Below are 19,380 nucleotides of genomic sequence, written 5' to 3' on the forward strand. Positions count from 1 at the left end.
AGCTAGTGAGTGAGTGACAGGGAGCCCCTTTAGGGAGTGAGTGAGTGACAGGGAGCCCCTTTAGGGAGTGAGTGAGTGACAGGGAGCCCCTTTAGGGAGTGAGTGACAGGGAGCCCCTTTAGCTAGTGAGTGACAGGGAGCCCCTTTAGCTAGTGAGTGACAGGGAGCCCCTTTAGGGAGTGAGTGACAGGGAGGCCCTTTAGGGAGTGAGTGACAGGGAGGCCCTTTAGGGAGTGAGTGACAGGGAGGCCCTTTAGGGAGTGAGTGACAGGGAGGCCCTTTAGGGAGTGAGTGAGTGACAGGGAGGCCCTTTAGGGAGTGAGTGAGTGACAGGGAGGCCCTTTAGGGAGTGAGTGAGTGACAGGAAGCCCCTTTAGCTAGTGAGTGAGTGACAGGGAGCCCCTTTAGGGAGTGAGTGGGTGACAGGGAGCCCCTTTAGGGAGTGAGTGGGTGACAGGGAGCCCCTTTAGGGAGTGAGTGAGTGACAGGGAGCCCCTTTAGGGAGTGAGTGACAGGGAGCCCCTTTAGGGAGTGAGTGACAGGGAGCCCCTTTAGCTAGTGAGTGACAGGGAGCCCCTTTAGGGAGTGAGTGACAGGGAGCCCCTTTAGCTAGTGAGTGACAGGGAGCCCCTTTAGCTAGTGAGTGAGTGACAGGGAGCCCCTTTAGCTAGTGAGTGACAGGGAGCCCCTTAGCTAGTGAGTGAGTGACAGGGAGCCCCTTTAGCTAGTGAGTGAGTGACAGGGAGCCCCTTTAGGGAGTGAGTGACAGGGAGCCCCTTTAGGGAGTGAGTGAGTGACAGGGAGCCCCTTTAGGGAGTGAGTGACAGGGAGCCCCTTTAGGGAGTGAGTGACAGGGAGCCCCTTTAGGGAGTGAGTGAGTGACAGGGAGCCCCTTTAGGGAGTGAGTGACAGGGAGCCCCTTTAGGGAGTGAGTGACAGGGAGCCCCTTTAGGGAGTGAGTGACAGGGAGCCCCTTTAGGGAGTGAGTGACAGGGAGCCCCTTTAGCTAGTGAGTGACAGGGAGCCTCTTTAGGGAGTGAGTGACAGGGAGTCCCTTTAGGGAGTGAGTGACAGGGAGGCTCTTTAGCTAGTGAGTGAGTGATAGGGAGGCCCTTTAGCTAGTGAGTGAGTGACAGGGAGGCCCTTTAGCTAGTGAGTGACAGGGAGCCCCTTTAGCTAGTGAGTGAGTGACAGGGAGGCCCTTTAGCTAGTGAGTGAGTGACAGGGAGGCCCCCCCCAGCCGCCGCTGCTTCCCCTACCAGCAGCGTCAGACCTCAAGATCAGCAGCGATCCGACCAGTAAGAGCGGGCGCTGGACGCACCCGCTCTATATGCGGAAGTGACATCACTTCCGCATATCAGTGCGGGCGCTGGGTCCTAGCGTCCGCACTATTGTCGCCGCCTGATCGGGGTCTGACGCGGCGGCGGCTAGAGGGATGGAGGGAGCGGCGGCCAGGGGAGGTTGAGCGGCGGCCGGGCGGCACCCGCTAGGGCCGCGGCGGGGATGGGGTCCCCCTGCAGGCCCGGGCCCGTGACAGGAGTCACGGATGTCCCCCCCTGATGGCGGGCCTGTTATGTTGTGCTCGGCGCCACCCCCAGCCATGATGTCATGGCCGTGCCGCTTCACTTCTCTCCTGCTTCTCTATTGGCTAGCGGCCGGCAGCAGAATTTGATGGGCGCTGCCGGCCACAAAATATTATGTGACACGTCCACGTTCTACCAGATAGGCAGTCGCGATTACCTATTGGGCACCCCCGACCTAGAATATAACATTTTCAGTTGTTTCACACTTTTTGGTTATGTACGATACTTCCACATGTTAATTCATAGTTTGAATGCCTTCAGTGTAAATCTACAATGTGACATACAAGCTGTATACTGCTTGAATGAGAAGGTGTGTGCAAACTTTTGGTCTGTACTGTATGTGCATAACAATTTACATACATTTGCATATCACTAATCACCCCTAGTAGCTGCTACTCTGAAGACAGCAGCATTGCAGGACTTGCTCACGCTGCTGCTAATTGTGAATGGGTAGGCGACAGAAAATACACAATGGCAAAGGGATGCTTAATTAGATGCAAATTGTTCCAAGTTGATACAGGATTATGCATACTTTGCATGCAGATTGAAAATGGACCAATCTAACCACACCAAGGTGGAATTCTATTGGTCCATTTCAAAACTGCATACAAAATTGTTATCTTGCATTAACTCAGAATTATTTGCATCTCATTGACCATCCCTTAGGCCTCTTTTCCACAGACTGTTGATTGCTGCTGCTGCCGCCTGGCAACTGCTTGCTGAGTAGACAGTTCAACAGTATGTGGAAAAGAGGCCTAAATAGCAGATATGTTTTCATATGATATCAACCCCAAGAGCTTGCCACATGAACTATATCATCCAGGCTTCATTGTAGGGTTGTCATCAATCATTAAATTTGTAATAAACAATGCCAGTTGCCTTACTTCTGTACTGATGCACTACCTCTAATACTTTGTCAGTGACCCAGAATGCAGATTACCGGAAGATGCAATGACTCCACTGGCTGCATGCTGGTTGCAGGGATAACCTAGCAAGTACAAAATTCAGTTTCACCTGTAGCAATCTACCTAAAGAGGTTCAAGGAAGGACAAGCAGCGGCAAGGTGAAGGCTACCCTAGCCTAAAATGTGGAGAGGGAAGAAGAGCATGTCTGGTCTGGTCTGATCTGGCAGAAGACAAAAAATTGGGCATATAGACCATGGCCTCAATTCACTAAGCGTTATCAAACACTTTACCGAATGTTTGATAATTTACTTCATGGGTAAAATCTCATTTTTAATTCACTAAGGTGTTATATATTTATCGAATGTTTTATCGATAAAACATTCAATAGATCTATAACACCTTAGTGAATTCAAAATGAGATTTTACCCATGAGGTAAATTATCAAACGTTCGGTAAAGTGTTTGATAACGCTTAGTGAATTGAGGCCCATGGAAGGAGACCTGTACTGCAAAATTAAGTCCATAAAGAAAGAAATACAACATTCTTGATTTCAAAATGGTTTTTGTGGCGCTAACAGTTTAAAAGGCATTAGGGCTGGTTTACACTGAATCAGTTGCTGTCAGCTATAATGAACCACAGAACTGATGCACAGCACATGTGAGAGAATTTTCCATGCTTCCCTATGGGTCAGTTTACATCTATGCATTGTACTTGAAAGCTTTTTCACAACACACTGCTTGCAGCATTTTTGTGTGTTGTAGATACAATACATAGAAAAGTGGCTGATAATGCACAGCACCTGATGGACAGTGAGGCTATATTCACATTATAAAGTGCCAACACTATTGCAAGCGCTGAGTCATTTATTGCGATTTTTTAAATCGCATTTCCCTGAGATTTCTAAGCGCTTTTGCAGAGCAATTTTTTTCACTTCCTGACATCAGTCAGAAAGTGAACTCTTTTACCCAGAAATACATACATGTGTATTAATGTATTTATTTATAGAAGCGCTGGGGAAATCGCTATACAAAGCGCATTTTCAAGCACTTTGCGATTTCCTTATACCTTCCATTGAGCCAAAGTGCTCAAAAAAATTGTACAGGCAGTGCTTTTGAAAGCGGTCGAATTACTCATATGTGAACACTCTCAGAGAATCATTGCACAAGCGCCTTTAGGGTGATTTCTAAAATCACTGGCGCTTAAAAAAAAAAAGCAAATGCTCATAGGGTGAATAAGCCCTTAAACCATATCAGTTACCAATATAAATCCATAATAAGGCAGGGATCACACTGGAGGAAAATCGCATGCATTTTTCCATGATGTGAACACACACAAAATCATTCCCTATGCACAATCACATTTGGGTGTGGTCAATTGCATTGAATGGACAGGTAGGGTTAAGGTGCATACACACATCAGACTATAGTCTTTGGAAAATGAAATATCACAGACCTATCTTACCAACCTTCATGTAGTATGGCCTGGTGCACACCAGAGGAGTTTTTCTGAGCGTTTTGATTTTTTTAAATCTGCTGCTAATGTTATGCTATGTGTCTGTGCACACTGGAGCAATGAGGTTTTGTAAAAAACCCCATAGCATTACATTGGGAAGAGCTTTTAGAGGTTCCAAAAGCTCTTCCCAATGTAATGCTATGGTTTTTTTTTTTTTACAAAACCTCATTGCTCCAGTGTGCACAGACACATAGGATAACATTAGCAGCAGATTTAAAAAAAAAAAAAAAACTCAAACCGCTCAGAAAAACTCCTCTGGTGTGCACCAGGCCTATGAGAGCATTTCTACAGTCTATCCTATGGAGCTGAACTCCCCATCAGAAAAAAAAAATCTTTGCAAGATGCTGCACACAAACATGCTATACAGACTCAAAAGATCAGTATCTGCAAAAGATCTGTTCCTGCCAAAGATCCGTTCCTGCAAATTGCATTCATAGTCTGAGATCTGCAGGTCATCATACACACCTTGTTTAACTGACATTCATCTGCAGATCAGATCCACCAGGATGGATTTTCAGATCTGCAGAGGATTGTCTGATCTGCAGCATCTTGCAAAGATTATTTTCTGATCGTGAGTTCAGCTCCATAGAAAAGACTGAAGGTATGGCTCTCATACTACATGAAAGGTACAGACTAACCAGCAAGGTCATGGTGAACCAGAACTCATTGGGGTGTGTAAGGGACTACAATGATCCTAAAAGCCCCCTTACCAAAATGCTAAGAAAAACAAAAGTTTGCTTTCTTAAAACAGAAAGAATTTGCAATAACTCAGGTTGGAGTGAGCTTGAGATATCTCCCAGGCACCACTGCTGAATATATGCCAATTAACCATTGTTACAATGCAATGATGTGTCAGCTTGTTAACTTGTACAGAGCCAGAATAATCCAACACGCATACAGACTTTCCAGCGGTTCTGGAGGTGTGGATAGGCGACAGAAAATACACTAACGTGCGCCTGTAACGTCTTACTGTGAAAGCAGCCTAAAACCAGGAAAAAGAAACGCAGAGATCTGTAACAGCCCCTGCACTTAGGGCCCTTTTCCACTAGCAGTCGCTAGCGTTCGCGCTGAACGCTAGCGATTGCTGAATCGCAATTTCGCCGTTTTCCCGACGTTTGCGGCCGCGATTTTGCCATGCTATGCACTGCATAGCAAAATCGCGGCAAAAGTCGCTCCGCGCCGCGATCGCGATCAAGTAAAAAACGAATCGCGGTAGTGGAAATGACCTACCGCGATTCCTATGTTAAAAAGCAAACCGTAGCGATTGTAAAATCGCTAGCGGTTTGCGTTTTTGCGATTCAGCTAGCGCAAACGCGCTAGTGGAAAAGGGCCCTTACTCTCCTCTCTAGGATCCAGCATTGCTATTCTCCCTCTGTCCTCCAGGTGGCACTGTAACACTACAAGTGAGATTACTGTCTTTTGTCATGACTAAACAGCAATCTCACCCGAAGGATCCAAATCTGAGGACTAGAAGGAGAATGGCTTCCGGCGTCGATCTCGGGGAGGAGGAAGGGCGTTTACTCCCATATGGAGAGTAAAGGCTCTGGGTCCTATAGAGCCTTCCTGTTCCTCTCTCCAGCGCTGTCAACCCTGTTAGCAGTATTCGACTGATGGGTTTAACCTCTTGAGAACTGCTGTGTTAAACCCCCCTAAAGACCAGGCACATTTTCATTAAATTGGCCACTGCAGCTTTAAGGCCAAGCTGCAGGACCGCAAAACACAGCACAAAAGTGATTCCTCCCCCCTTTTCTCCCCACCAACAGAGCTCTCTGTTGGTGGGGTCTGATCACCCCCCCCCCCCAGTGTTTGTTTATTTGTGTTTGTTTTTTTAAATAAAAGCAAAGTGTGTTTTTTTCCCCCTGTTGTATACCCCCCTCCCTCCCCCCACCGGCCAATCCCCGTGATCAGCTGTCATAGGCTTCAGCCTATGACAGCCGATCACCTCTGTGGCTCAGGAGGGGACAGGGTTGCCCCCAGTACAGCGCTGCTGCTGATCGCAGCACTGTACAGGTAATTAGACGGCGATTACACCGTCTAACAGCCCGCTCGGAGACTGAAGAGGGGGCAGAGCTCCGCCCTCCGAGAATGAGATGCACGCGCAGGATCTCATTCAAAACAGAGCCCCAGGACTTTACGCTAATTGGCGTTAGGCGGTCCTGGGGCTGCCGCCGCGGCCATCGGCGTGACGCAGTCGGCAAAAGGTTAACACTGCTGTTTGCCGCCATGGGAGGCTTTGGGGAGCCCCAATGCTCCCGAAGATGGGTGACTTCATATTGTGCATGTGTGCCTGCACAGTACAGAGCCGCCTGTCTTCTGGGGCACCTGAAGCCTCCCATGGTGGCAAATTGAAATGGTTCAGAGTTGTTTTAAAACACAACTGAAGCAAGAAAGATATGAAGGCTGCCATATGCATTTTCTGTCAAGCAATACTTGTTGCCTGACAGTTCTGCTAATCCTCCGTCTCTAATACTTTTAGCCATAGACCCCGAACCAGCATGCAGCAGATCAGGTGTGTTTCTGACAAGGTTAGCTGCATGCTTGTTTCTGGTGTCATTCAGACACTACTGCAACCAAATAAATCAGCATGGCTGCCAGGCACCTGGTATTTAAAAGAAAATAAGACAGCCTCCATATTCTTCTCTCTACAGTTGTCCTGTAAACTAATGGAATTTGCACAAGGATGTTTTTTTAGCACAATGGAATTTTTAACGATTGTAATTATCGTACCTGTTGCATTATGCACTGGAGCTCCTATGCAAAGTAAAGAAGTGCAGGAAAATCTCATAGCAATCGCACCGGTTGTGCATTTTTCACAATACTGCTAGTTTAAATATTTTCCATCAATGGCTTTTCCCCTTCCATTGCAAATCGTAAATGCATCACAGTTGCGCCATACACCTGTTAGATGGCTGAAGTGGAAATAGCGTAAACCACAATCACTACACAATTAGCCAGGCAATGAAAGGACCACTATCATGAACATGTGTAAAATCCTTTTAGACACATACATGTAAAGTGTACATTTCTCCGAGAGTAATATGCACCGTAGGTAATTCTCAGCATTTCTTTTATGCTTTACAGAAACACTCCCTGGAAAGGCTCTATACCAGTGAGGGCTAACCTTGGCACTCAAGCTGTGGTGGAACTACAAGTCCCATGAGGCATTGCAATATTCTGACAGCTCTAAGCATAACTCGGGGAGGCAAGGAACACCAAGAGCCCCAATAGTGTAATATGTACTGGTAAATGGTTACTAGATAGAGTAAATATTAATACTCACAAACCAGGGTTACCATTAGGCAACCACTGTAGAGGCAGGTGGGGAGATTTTCCTGACCCAACTCAGGAAGAAGTCGCTTTCTGTAGATGAGAAAAAGGGGGTTCAACCCTCCACCCAGAGTGGACTCAATATTATGCAGGAGAACAGAGGCACCAAAAGGACAAAAGGAACCTAAATGTACTTAAAAACCAAATTCTTGGTAAATAGAGGAGGCAGTGGTGGACTTAGAGGTGCCTGGCTCTTCTACTGACCACATATGCTATGGCTCCGTTGTTATTGCCTGATGAAGCGGGATCAAACCCGCGAAACACGTTGCATATTTGGAGTTCATAAATAAAATATATTGACTGTCTTTACTAGTCATTGTGTGTCTACTTGGAGGAGGTAAGTCCACCACTGCCTCCTCTATTTACCAAGAATTTGGTTTTTAAGCTCATTTAGCTTCCTTTTATCCTTTTGGTGCCTCTGTTCTCCTGCATAAGAGGCATGATGGTATTTGTATAGATCAGTGATGGCTAACCTTAGCACTCCAGCTGTGACAAAACTACAAAGTTTGTTTTGGTGCTTGCACACCATTTTGGCAGCTGGACTGAGCAACTGCCACTTAGTAAATGCTTTTTAAAATAAAGAAACCCTGATAATCCCCATAAGGAGATGGACTTTTCCAAAACCTGTCACATAAATAACACCTACTGTAAGCGACAGGAAAATAGTGAAAAGGTCATTTATACGGCATTTTACTCTGGGATAAAATGTATATCTTATAGGTATACAAGTATTTAAAATTTTTCGCAATAGTTCCTTAACTACTAGCCGATCGAGTCACGCCGATGGGCGTGGCAGCACCAGGACCGCCTAACGCGATCGGCGTAAAGTCCTGGGGCTCTGTTTTGCAGGAGATTGCACGCTGGCTGCGCACGCATCTCCTGCTTGGTGGGCGGAGCAGAGCTCCGCCTTCAGTCTCCGAGCAGCGATTGTCGCTCGAGAGACTTTTAGACGGCAAAACAACCATCTAATTACCCGTACCGCGCTGCGATCTGCAGCAGCGCTATACTGGGGACAGGCAAGTGGCACGGCTGTCCCCTCCCGAGGCGATCAGCTGTCATAGGCTGAAGCCTATGACAGCTGATCACAGGGATTGGTTGGCAGGGGGAGGGAGTGTACATGAGTTAAAAAAAAACAAAAAAAAAAAACACGACTTTTTTAAATAAAAAATAAAATAGACAAATAAACCCCAACAAACAAACAAACATCAGGGGGGCGATCAGACTCCACCAACAAAGAGCTCTGTTGGTTGGGAGAAAAAGGGGGGTGGGTGAAGAAATCACTTGTGTGCTGTGTTGTGTGGCCCTGCAGCTTGGCCTTAAAGCTGCAGTGGCAGATTTAATGAAAATGGCCTGGTCTTTAGAGGGGGTTTAACACTGCGGTCCTCAAGTGGTTAATATACTTTCAACTCGTCAGAAATTGCATTGTACTTTAAATTTGCCTTCTTAAAAGAAGGCATTTAATTATTCAGCTTTAAGTGAGCAAGAAAGATCTCCCATGATGCACCACGGCTGAATATGCAAATCATCTTTTTATGCCCCTGAAAGTCAGACCTGCATTCAGAACTGCTGGTCTAGTGCGAGTGTAGCCTGTGCATTTTACAGATGCATATTTATCCAACGAGCAGTTCTAGAGTTTCTGCTCATTAGTGCAACAGCTCCATGACATTGTACAAAATCATTCAGAAGGACATCAAATTCAATTTACTTTATGTACCTATTAATGTGAAAGTAGCATACAGAGGCATTCTAAAGTTGTGTCACATTTTCTTGAACGCTTCTAAAGTTTAAAGAGCCTATAAAGCCAAAAATAAACATGGCTGTACAGAGTTCTCTTAAAAACTTATGACAACTTCTCTGGATTTTTATTGTGTAACTCAGCCTCTGTGATCCTCTGTGTATCTCCAATACAGAGTGCCATGGTACTAGTCTGTTAGTGGGCTGGGCTAAGTGCCGAAGTGGCCGCACAGAGGGTCTCGGAGGGCGAGTTAAACAAAGACACCGGCAAGTCATAACTTAAGAGAACACAGTACATGCTGTGGTTTTTGTGGGGGGCTTTATAGTCGCTTTAAAGGACAACTGAAGTGACATGATGAGATAGACATGTGAATGTACAGTGCCAAGCAGGCATGGGCACAAATTCAGCTTTGGGTGAGTCCAGATAGTCCTATCCGGATCTCACCCAGTAATGATGTGCGGTGTGAGCGGGGGGGGGGGGGGGGGGGGGGGGTGTCAAGCTTACCTTTCTGACGTCTTCTTCAGTCATCCCCTCGGCGCCTCCCACGATGCGCTCCAAGCGGTGGTCACGTGAGTACAAACTCTTCCTCCTTCCGGGTTGAAGGAGGAAGAGTTTGTACTCACGTGACGCGCATGGATCGCATCGTGGAAGGCGCCGAGGGACGACCAAAGACGTCAGACAGGTAAGCTTGAAACCCCCCCCCCCCCACCGCACAGCATTACTGGGTGAGATACGGATAGAACTATCCGGACTCACCCGAAGCCAAATTTGCGCCCATGCCTGGTGCCAAGTACACAAATAACTAGGCTCTGTTCCTTTTTTGTTTTTTTCTCTCTGCCTGAAAAAGTTAACCATCAGGTATGCAAGTGACAGTTTCTGCCCGGGTAGCATAACCCTCACTGATAAGTAGTTACAGCCATAAAACACTTTCCGGTTAGTAAATGGCTTCTGAAAGCAGGAAAGAGAAGGGTCAATAATTTATAGATTTGAGCTCTGACACACTTCAATGAATGTATTGAGCAGAGACAAAAACAGTAAAAAAACTTAAAAACTAGATTTAAGTATAAAATAAAACTGTGGGATATCTAAAAAAAAAATCTGATGCCGTTCCTGGTTACCTGCTCCGTCTGCATGCCAGATGGACCACCCCCAAACACACCTCCTTACTAAAGGTTTTGAAACCAAAGGGGGAAGCTCTGTCCCGCATGGCTTGCAGAGAGGCAGCCTGAGCATACCCTGCCTCACGGAGGATGGGAGACATGGACAGAGCTGCATTTTTCCCCCCTTCAGTTTCAAAACCTCTAGTAAGGAGGAGTGTTTGTTTGGGGGTGGGCCATCCGGCATGCAGATGGAGAGAGTAACCAGGAACAGCATCAGATCGGGGGACACAGGATGCAGCCATGCTAAAGACTAAGTGGATCTTTCATCTGAAAAGCCAGCGGCGCAAATCTGAGCGGTCCGTGCAGAGGCAACACAGGGAGGATTCTAGCTGCCAGAGTTCACTCCGGGGGAGAGCGGGTGAGAGCACCGATTAACTGGCTACTGTATGATTCACAGGATGGCGGGAGGGGACACACGGCTGCGTTTCTGTACTTAGATTGTGTGCTGGCAGGAAGCTGACTTGCATATAAGCTGAAGGGGTGACTTTTTAAGCATTTTTGTGCCGAAATAATTTGGCTTATATGTGAATATATACAGTATATAGCCTTTTATAACATTTCATCATTCTGTCATATTTGCAGTTACAAACTACACTCGGTATTATAAACTGAGACAGAGCAGCGCTATCACCCTTTGAACTCACATTCAGTAAAACCTTATCTGAAGCAGTTTCTCACTGTTTCATTGATGTATAAATGCTTCAAAAAATAGGAGTGTCTCTGACCCAAGTTGGGTCGGAGAGCTCAGAGAATCTCTTTTGCATAGATAACTTAAATTTTTTTTTAACTCTTCCTGTACTGGAAACAATGAGACTATTTCCTTTGCTTCCAAATGTTCTATTTCTTAGGTGTACTATACATACAATTCATCATATCAGAAGCTTATTTTCATTTTAAATTCCCTTTCAAAGGTTTACATATGATGCTGCTATAGAAACGAATAGACACAAATCATTGCAACTTCATTTATTAAAAAATATATGTGCCTCCTGGGTTTACCAGTCTCTCTTTAAACAATCAGATTCCATTTCCTTTTCGGCTCTTCTGTAAATTACAATTGGGAGGGGAGAGGCAGGGACAAAGATATACATATATAAAAGGTTGAATAATCACACATTGGTACAAGCCACCCGCCTTATCATTAAAATCCCATTACATAAAACCGTGCCCCCTTCACAGCCTCTTCAAGCTGTTGGAATGCAGGCAGATGGTAACAATGAAAGTGAATTCCTAGATGTAGAGGGAACCTATGTCATTCCCCCTTTTATAGCAGCTGGAAACACATCTCCTCTGAAGTTCAGCTGGCTTCCAAAAACCTCTAAGTTTCACCTTTCATGGATTCTTAGTCATCATAATTAATCCAGCATCTTTGTTAAAAAGCAAACAATACATAGCCCTAAAAGTTGATGACCTACACTCTGACCACCTAACCAGAAATGCCAGCTGGTTTACAGTGCTCCGGTAGCTTCAAAACTGGAGAAGAATGTCAGTTTCAATCAGTGTTAGCTAAAATCCTGTAGCGTCTGTACCAAGTTTGAGATCTCACACTCTCCGTCACATGGAAAAGGGACCCTGAGCTTTAAGTGTTTCACACCGAGCTTCAAAGTTCTTTTTTTTTGTTTTTGCCTTGCAGCTATATTTTGAACAGCTCTATACATACTGCAGAACTTAACAGCAAACATGTATCTGGAAATAGCACAGCCCTTGCAAGAATTTTCCATCTTCAGGGTGTATGCGAGCCATTCAGAGGACTTCTTGTCAGTGAGCACTGGTTACTGTATATGCAAATTTCCAGCCGCCTCCTCATCATTCTTTAGCTTTCCGAAAAATTCTTACAGAACACCTGAAAGATTACTCAGTGACATGATATTTTTCACACACTGATAATGGGATCCTCATCTCTGAGAACCTGCCCAGTCACGTGCTGCCTGCAGCAGATCTACACATATCCATGATACTCCACACTGCCTATGGTGGTCACTGGAGGCTGTTCCTTTTTAATTCCATAAATATTATACTTTTTAAAAAATAAATAAAAACACAGCATATCTGATGGGCTTTAGCTAGTGTTTTATCTGCAAGCCAAACCAGAACGGAGGGCTCACTGTGAACTGAGAATACCTACATTATATAACCATGGCACTAAGCTTGTCCTAATACCTTCCCAGGCTCACAAATATTCAGGTATTTTCAGTTGGCATAACTGATCTAACATGATGAAAAAGTTTATGTCATGATAAATGAAGGGAAAAAAAACATTATACCCGTTACTTTAAAATGGATGTAACCATGGAGAAAAAAAAAATGGATCACACTGCAACACAACACAGCCTTTTCTTGGTGGGGAAAAAAAAAAAAAAGAATTCATGCAGACACACAAGAGTCAGACCCATTAGGACTGCTCCTGTCTCTCACATTCCCTTCTCCCCATCTTTGCTTCAGCACTCACTTAGCCAATCAGACGGTCCTGGAACAGAAACGTCTCTTCTGGTCCTCAGGTTTAAGAAATAACCGGCAGAACAGAAGCAGATCCATGCACACCTTTGCATTAAGAACACGTGCATCCCCAAAGAGTGAACTCCCAAAAATCTACAGAATGGGAAAGATTGTGAAAAGCTCTCTAACCATAAAACAAATGTAGCGCTATACGATTTAGACCTTAAACAGGCTTGCAGCACAGTACTGCGCCAAAGGAGGCTGCAGACAAAGGAGTAGCTAGCTACCACAGGGTACCATCAAAGCTTGTCAGAGTACAAGATTTTTGACAGTTGGCCAAGAGAATATTCTTTCATAGGTTTCTAAGGTTGGTTTGGGTCAGTTTTCATAAATTTCTGAGTATACTTCTATATATATTAAAAAAAATAATTTTCTTGCCTTAATGATTAAAACTGTAAAGCCTTCTGCACATTACGTCAGTTATCTGTAAGGTTTAGTGTACCAAGAGTAAGCCCTAAAAGAAACTTTTCAGTTTGACAAGCTGCAAAAAGGCAGCCAGACCCCCAACTCTGCACTCTCCCATGTACCTGGTGCTGACGGGACCGACAACATACAGCTGACGTACCATTACCTTTTACCCAGAGCAAGCAAATGCAGCCATGGTGGGTAGGCCATATAGTACCAGAGGAGAGCCTGAAACTCCGCCCATCACAGAAAGATAACTTTAAAAAAATCATTACAAACAATAGAATAGCAGGGACAAATATCCCATCACAGCCAAAATATATATAATATATATATATAGTAATATATAAATTATATATACACACACACGCACACACATTATATATATATATATGTATATAAATATGCCTTCTTCCAATCCAGCAAGGGGTAAAGTTATAGATAAAGGGAGAGGTGGTTTGGAGTCAGGGCATGGTCTCTTCTCTTTCCCTTTTTTTGCATTTTTTAAATGAATTCAGTTCATGCCCACTTCAAATGTGAGGGCGGGGATTCCTTGATGACCACAAAATATCCCAAAGGGCCAGTGTAATTACACACATGTTGCAGGTTCCAAAAATTGGAGTCTGAAGGGGCAAACTCCTGTGTTTGATGACAAATGCACATAGAACCCCACTCCATTTCTCTGGGCGCATGGGTGGTGAAGGGTCATAGAGGATAGTTGTCCCGAAGATGATCTAGAGTTTCTCAGGGGATGGTACCCAGATGTGATGTCCAGAGTGATCTTCTATTATCTGCTTAATCTTGTTATAAATTTCTTCCAGCGACTCACCCTGTACAATGGCTGTGGAAAGAAAAAGGACATTGCACTCAGCCTGTAGGCTTCAACACTGCTTCACATGGAAACAATCCTGACTAAGTCAGTTTATATGCAGTTACACGTAGTGTGACACAGTGTAAAAATTCAGCTTTCACTGGGGAAAATAATAAGTCTGCCATTATATCAGTTAGAAACTGAAGGGTAACTTACATGGGTTAATGCTACTTGCTTTTTGTTAAATACGAGAGACTCTTATAGAAATGTTCTATAGCGATCCTGGAATATTAGCAAATGCAAGCGGCAGGGGAATGAACATTTACATTTGTAAAGATTGGCTGTTAAACGGTCTACCCATGGAGCAACTATAGTGCTATCTAAGGGATACATGAAAAAAGCGCAGAGGATTGCCGGTAATATTGCTAAAATTAGTGATATTCTACTATTTGATTCTAATAGCAAAATGTCTGCAACATCTCCTGATATTATACTTAGGTAAACCTAACCCTAGTCTCATACAGAACCCTCCACTACCGATGCCTAACCCTATCCCCTCCCTGGTAGTGCCTAACTAACAACTCCCCCACCCCCCAGGAGCCCGACCCTAACCCCTGGCACCTAATACCTAACCACTCCCCCCCCCCCCCCCCCTCCGTCACAGGTCCACGATTTGCAATAAAAAAAAAATAGATTTGGGCACCCGGAGGCATTGCCGCAATTCGCATCAGGGACAGATCTGGACACAGGAGGACCTCTTATGTATGGTATGTACTTGTGGGTTCGCTCCGGTCCAAATTGGCTGGGGGGACAAGAGGACGACTGAGGTGTTACGGAGGCTCACATCCATGACAGAGGATTACATAAGAGGGGGTCAGGGGTACAGAAGAGGACACGGGGGGGGGGGGGGGGGGCACTAATGGTACAAGTGGGACACAGGCACACAAGAGGTGCAAGGGGGACACAATATATGCAAGGGACAAGAGATGCAAGGGGGACTAAACTGTGAGAAGAAAATCCACAAGATGCCCCTGCACCTTAGACGGACGTACAAGGTTAGGATATCTTTTTTTCCTGGTTTTGTCCTCTAAACCTAGGTGCGTCTTATGGTCCAAAAATAACAAGACTTTAGCACATCCTAAATGTAAAGGCACCTATATAGCGTAGTTAAAGCATGCGGGCTGAACCTTCGACAGTATTGGACAAAAGTGATACAGAAATCTTGATTAACTGACAAATGTACGGGTTCAGGACGGTGTGTTTTTTCCCCTGTTCTAGTTGAACTTGGACGAATGTCTTTTTTCAAACAAACTATGTTACTAGAAATGTAATCACAGAGAGAACAGAGGCGCCAAAAGGATAAAGGGGGTTTTAAAGGAGCTTAAAAGCCAAAACTTGGTAATTAGAGGAGGCAGTGGTGGACTTACCCCCTCCAAGCAGACACAACACGACTGTACATTCAGTCTATTTATTAACATACTCCAGATAAAACAAAGCAACGCGTTTCACGGGTCAGCGCCCGCTTCCTCAGGCAATAGAAAAAGGAGTTACAGCATCTAGCAAAACAAACGACACTCAGCGACTCTGCCTCAGAGGCTGAGTGTCGTTTGTTTTGCTAGATGCTGTAACTCCTTTTTCTATTGCCTGAGGAAGCGGGCGCTGACCCGTGAAACGCGTTGCTTTGTTTTATCTGGAGTTCGTTAATAAATAGACTGAATGTACAGTCGTGTTGTGTCTGCTTGGAGGGGGTAAGTCCACCACTGCCTCCTCTAATTACCAAGTTTTGGCTTTTAAGCTCCTTTAAAACCCCTTTCATCCTTTTGGCGCCTCTGTTCTCTCTTATTTAATATTGTATCCACCCTTGGTGGAGGGTTGCGACCCTTTCTACTATCTACAGACAGCGACTTCTTATTCCTGAGTGGGGTCAGGATAATCTCCCCACCTGCCTTTACAGTGGTTGCCTATTGGTGACCCATGTTTGTGAGTATAACAACTATTACGCTTTGTCATTACCCCTTTGTCAATACATACTACACTATTGGGGCTCTTAGTGTGCCTCTGTTTATCTCGTTAGAAATGTATTCACGGTCAAGGCACAACATAATGTGACTAGATTGGTCTACGTAGGTATAACACACAGACAGCTAATGCAAGCATCGAGTAGTCCTAATTCACATGCACTTTTATATACAGCAGGAGGTATGCCCAAAAAGGATTTGTCACAAAAATCAAAAAAACAAAACAATGTTAGCAGACTCAGTATGGTTTGTGCCAAGAGTCCAGTCACATGGAGTGAAGGGGAGACTGAAGGCACTGGCATAAAAAGACAGGATTAAACCAAAATACATGTATAACCACCCCAAGAGATACATGAGGTGAAGTATCCCACTATGTATAGGTATATAATAGGTTAATAACCCCTCCAGTCTTTAAAAAGTGGAGCCCTTCGTTACACCTAGAAGTTCCCAGTGTATAAACTAATTGAAACTATTAGAAAGTACCTTGATATCGGCACCACTCTAGATTAAAAAAAAAATTTAAATACAGCACTAAGAAGTTACCTGTGAAATATTCTCCAAATTCCTGCTCCAGCTTGGTGGCTTTATCAAACATTTTGTGAGCTTGCTCGAATGTTTGCCTTCGGTTCATTTCCCTACAATGAGACAAGATGAAGTAATTTTTCTACTTTTTGCATGTTTTCTATTAGATTAAAACAGAAGACCTCTTGTAAGATCAATAAAGCTAAAGTAAACATTATATGTTGTACTGTAAAAGAGAAGTAATAAGACTAATGAACACTTTATAAAGCCCATGAAGTCTGTTTCTGGACTGTGAAGAATGGCATACATGTAATAGCATACATGTCTAATTGGTACACTATTTGTAGAAACAGAGGTGCCAGTGTTGTATGGGGGGTTGGAAGTTGTGGACTTACCTCAATATAAGATCATTTACGTCTTTACTCCAAAAATTGCACCAATGCGTTTCGCAGCAACTTTCAATTCGTCAGGAAGGGCAAGAGCGATTTTGCCCTTCCCGACAGATTAAAGTTTGCTCCTTTCGTACTTGCCTGAGGATACAACTGTGTAAGTGGATGGTTGTCCTTTGCTGGATTATTTTGCACATTGATGTAGCACATTGTTCTACATAAAAACGGTCATAACAGAAACACAGGTCACATAGAACAAGCATTCAAATGTAATTTGAATCCCTAGCTCAGGTTCATTTTTTAATGCACACTGTGCCCAATTCAATTTACTTTTTCTCTTAAGTCTTCTCCTAGATGAGGTTTCATCTGCTGTATAAAATAACTTTTCAGCACTCTGCAATTGAAAAAGTAGGTGAAAAGTATTGTTGAAATTATTCTGAGTATTTTCTTATTTGCTGGTGGTTTAAAGGGCATTTTATTTTTAAAGGGGAACTAAAGAGAGGTATATGGAGGCTGCCATGTTTATTTCCTTTTAAGCAATACCAGTTGCCTGGCAGCCCTGCTGATCCTCTGCCTCTAATACAATTAGCCATAGCCCCTGAACAAGCATGCAGCAGATCTGACAAGACTAGCTGCATGCTTTTTTCTGGTGTTATTTATATACCACTGCAGAGAAATAGACCAGCAGGGCTGCCAGGCAACTGGTATTGATTAAAAGGAAATAAATATGGTAGCCTCTGTATACCCCTTACTTCAGTTCACCTTTAAGATGTGAAAATATCACCTAGGAGAAAAAAAAGACAAAAACAAAAAAAACCAAAACAGTGTATTGGAACCAAATTATATTAACACTGTGCAAAATATATTATATTGCGCAATGCGCAAAGTTTTGGACATTGCACAAACTTATTTTTCCTTTAATAAACTGGCTGGGGTCGCAATGTTGACTGCCTACTGGCTGGTCAAGCTCCTCCCCATTCTATAATTACATATCACGTATACTAAAACCTAAGCCTCCACAGCCTAGAGTTCGCAAAGGTTGCAGTGGCCCTGGAATAAAGGGCACTAATATGGCATTAACACTCATGCATTAGTTATATGCTGCATCCATGTTTCTTATGAGCCTCAGAATACATGAGCTGAACTCGTGAAGAATGCATTAGGCAAACTGCAATGAGCAGGTCTTTGTGAAGCAAATGATGACCCATGCGTAGAATACAGTTTTTGATTAAGCCATCTTAGACCACTGATTAAGACTCCGAGGCCAACCCTTATGTAAAATTCTTGTGTTATGTATGAAATGTGACTACCACAAGTATAGAAAGTAAAAAGAATACCGTATATACTCACAAGCAAGCCGAATTTTTGACCCCCCAAAAGTGGGCAAAAAGTTGGGGGGTCGGCTTGCTTGCGAGTCTCGTTTTGGAAGGCCGCCTCCCCCCCCCCGCTGCTATTATTAGCTTACTGAGCGGCTTCCTCTATTCCCCTCTCCGTCTCCCGGCATGTAAATAGTTCACAGCAGCTCGCTCCACGCCGGCTGCTGTGCGATGACAGGAAGCTGGAGGCAGAGCAGTTTCCATAGTAACGGCGATACACATCGCCGTTACAGGAAACCACACTGCCAGCATTTCCTACCCCCGGCTTATATGAGGGTCAATCATTTTTTCCTGTTTTTTCAGGAAAAAGTTGGGTGGGTCGGCTTATATGCGGGTCGGCTTGCTTGCGAGTATATGCGGTAAACTGCAGGTGGTAATAATTCTAGTTTTATACAATTTTTTAAGTCCATAATGCACCATAAAAGGAATTGAGGGAGAACTCCAAACAGTAAACTGGATTAGGGTTCTTTCATGTTTTATGCAATGCTGTCAGTTGTAATACAATCCAAAAATGCATTAGAACTGACAGCCATGTATATGAAGTGGGCTCTTTTCAACCCAATGCATTACTGAGTGTACGGTCTAAAAACTGATGGCATGATTTTTTTTATGGCTTTCCAAAATTTTCCTAGTGGATAAACTAGTTATAACAACATTCTTATTGAATAAAGGTATTGCCTTGTTTACATCAGTTATTGTAACTAATCTGTGAATACCATCTCTGCCTTGCTTAACCACTTAATGACATGCTGACTTATAAAAATGTCCTGCTAGAGCCTCTTAATGGCTCCAGGACGTTTTTATAAGTCAGACAGTGCTGCTGCCACTGTGCGCGTGCACACTCCCGCACGTGCATTCCCGTGCATGTGAAAATAGTGAGAGAAAAAAAAACACCAAAATAAAAAAAAAAAAAAAGACACCTTTATTTCCAAATGATATATTGTCACCATACTTTGTACTAGGGACTTAAAAAAAAATCTTGTGATAACCAGGACAAATAGGCAAATAAAATGTGTGGGTTTTATGTACAGTAGCAGTTTTTATATTAAAACCATAGGGGATGAAATTGGAGAAAGTGTATTTTTACATTTTTTCCTTGTATTTCCTTTCAAAATGCATAAAAAAATAAAGTAATTACTGA

The 19,380-nt window shown here is 43.9% G+C and overlaps 1 protein-coding gene across 4 annotated transcripts in view; it reads right to left on the reverse strand.

Moving 5' to 3' along the window:
* Positions 1 to 11,173: 11,173 nt before the first annotated feature.
* DLG3 (discs large MAGUK scaffold protein 3) overlaps positions 11,174 to 19,380 on the reverse strand; it is a 413,798-nt gene continuing 405,591 nt past the window's right edge. For 3 of the 4 annotated variants that reach the window (XM_068247624.1, XM_068247623.1, XM_068247625.1), the window contains 2 exons: positions 16,496 to 16,587; positions 11,174 to 13,964 (listed from right to left, as the gene is read on the reverse strand). In XM_068247624.1, coding sequence (XP_068103725.1) covers positions 13,858 to 13,964; positions 16,496 to 16,587 — 199 coding nt within the window. In that variant the 3' untranslated portion in view covers positions 11,174 to 13,857. The remainder of the gene's footprint in view (positions 13,965 to 16,495; positions 16,588 to 19,380) is intronic. The other variant, XM_068247626.1, reaches the window with a different exon arrangement.

Source organism: Hyperolius riggenbachi, chromosome 8 (genome assembly GCF_040937935.1).
Source record: "Hyperolius riggenbachi isolate aHypRig1 chromosome 8, aHypRig1.pri, whole genome shotgun sequence".
NCBI classification, from domain to species: Eukaryota; Metazoa; Chordata; class Amphibia; order Anura; family Hyperoliidae; genus Hyperolius; species Hyperolius riggenbachi.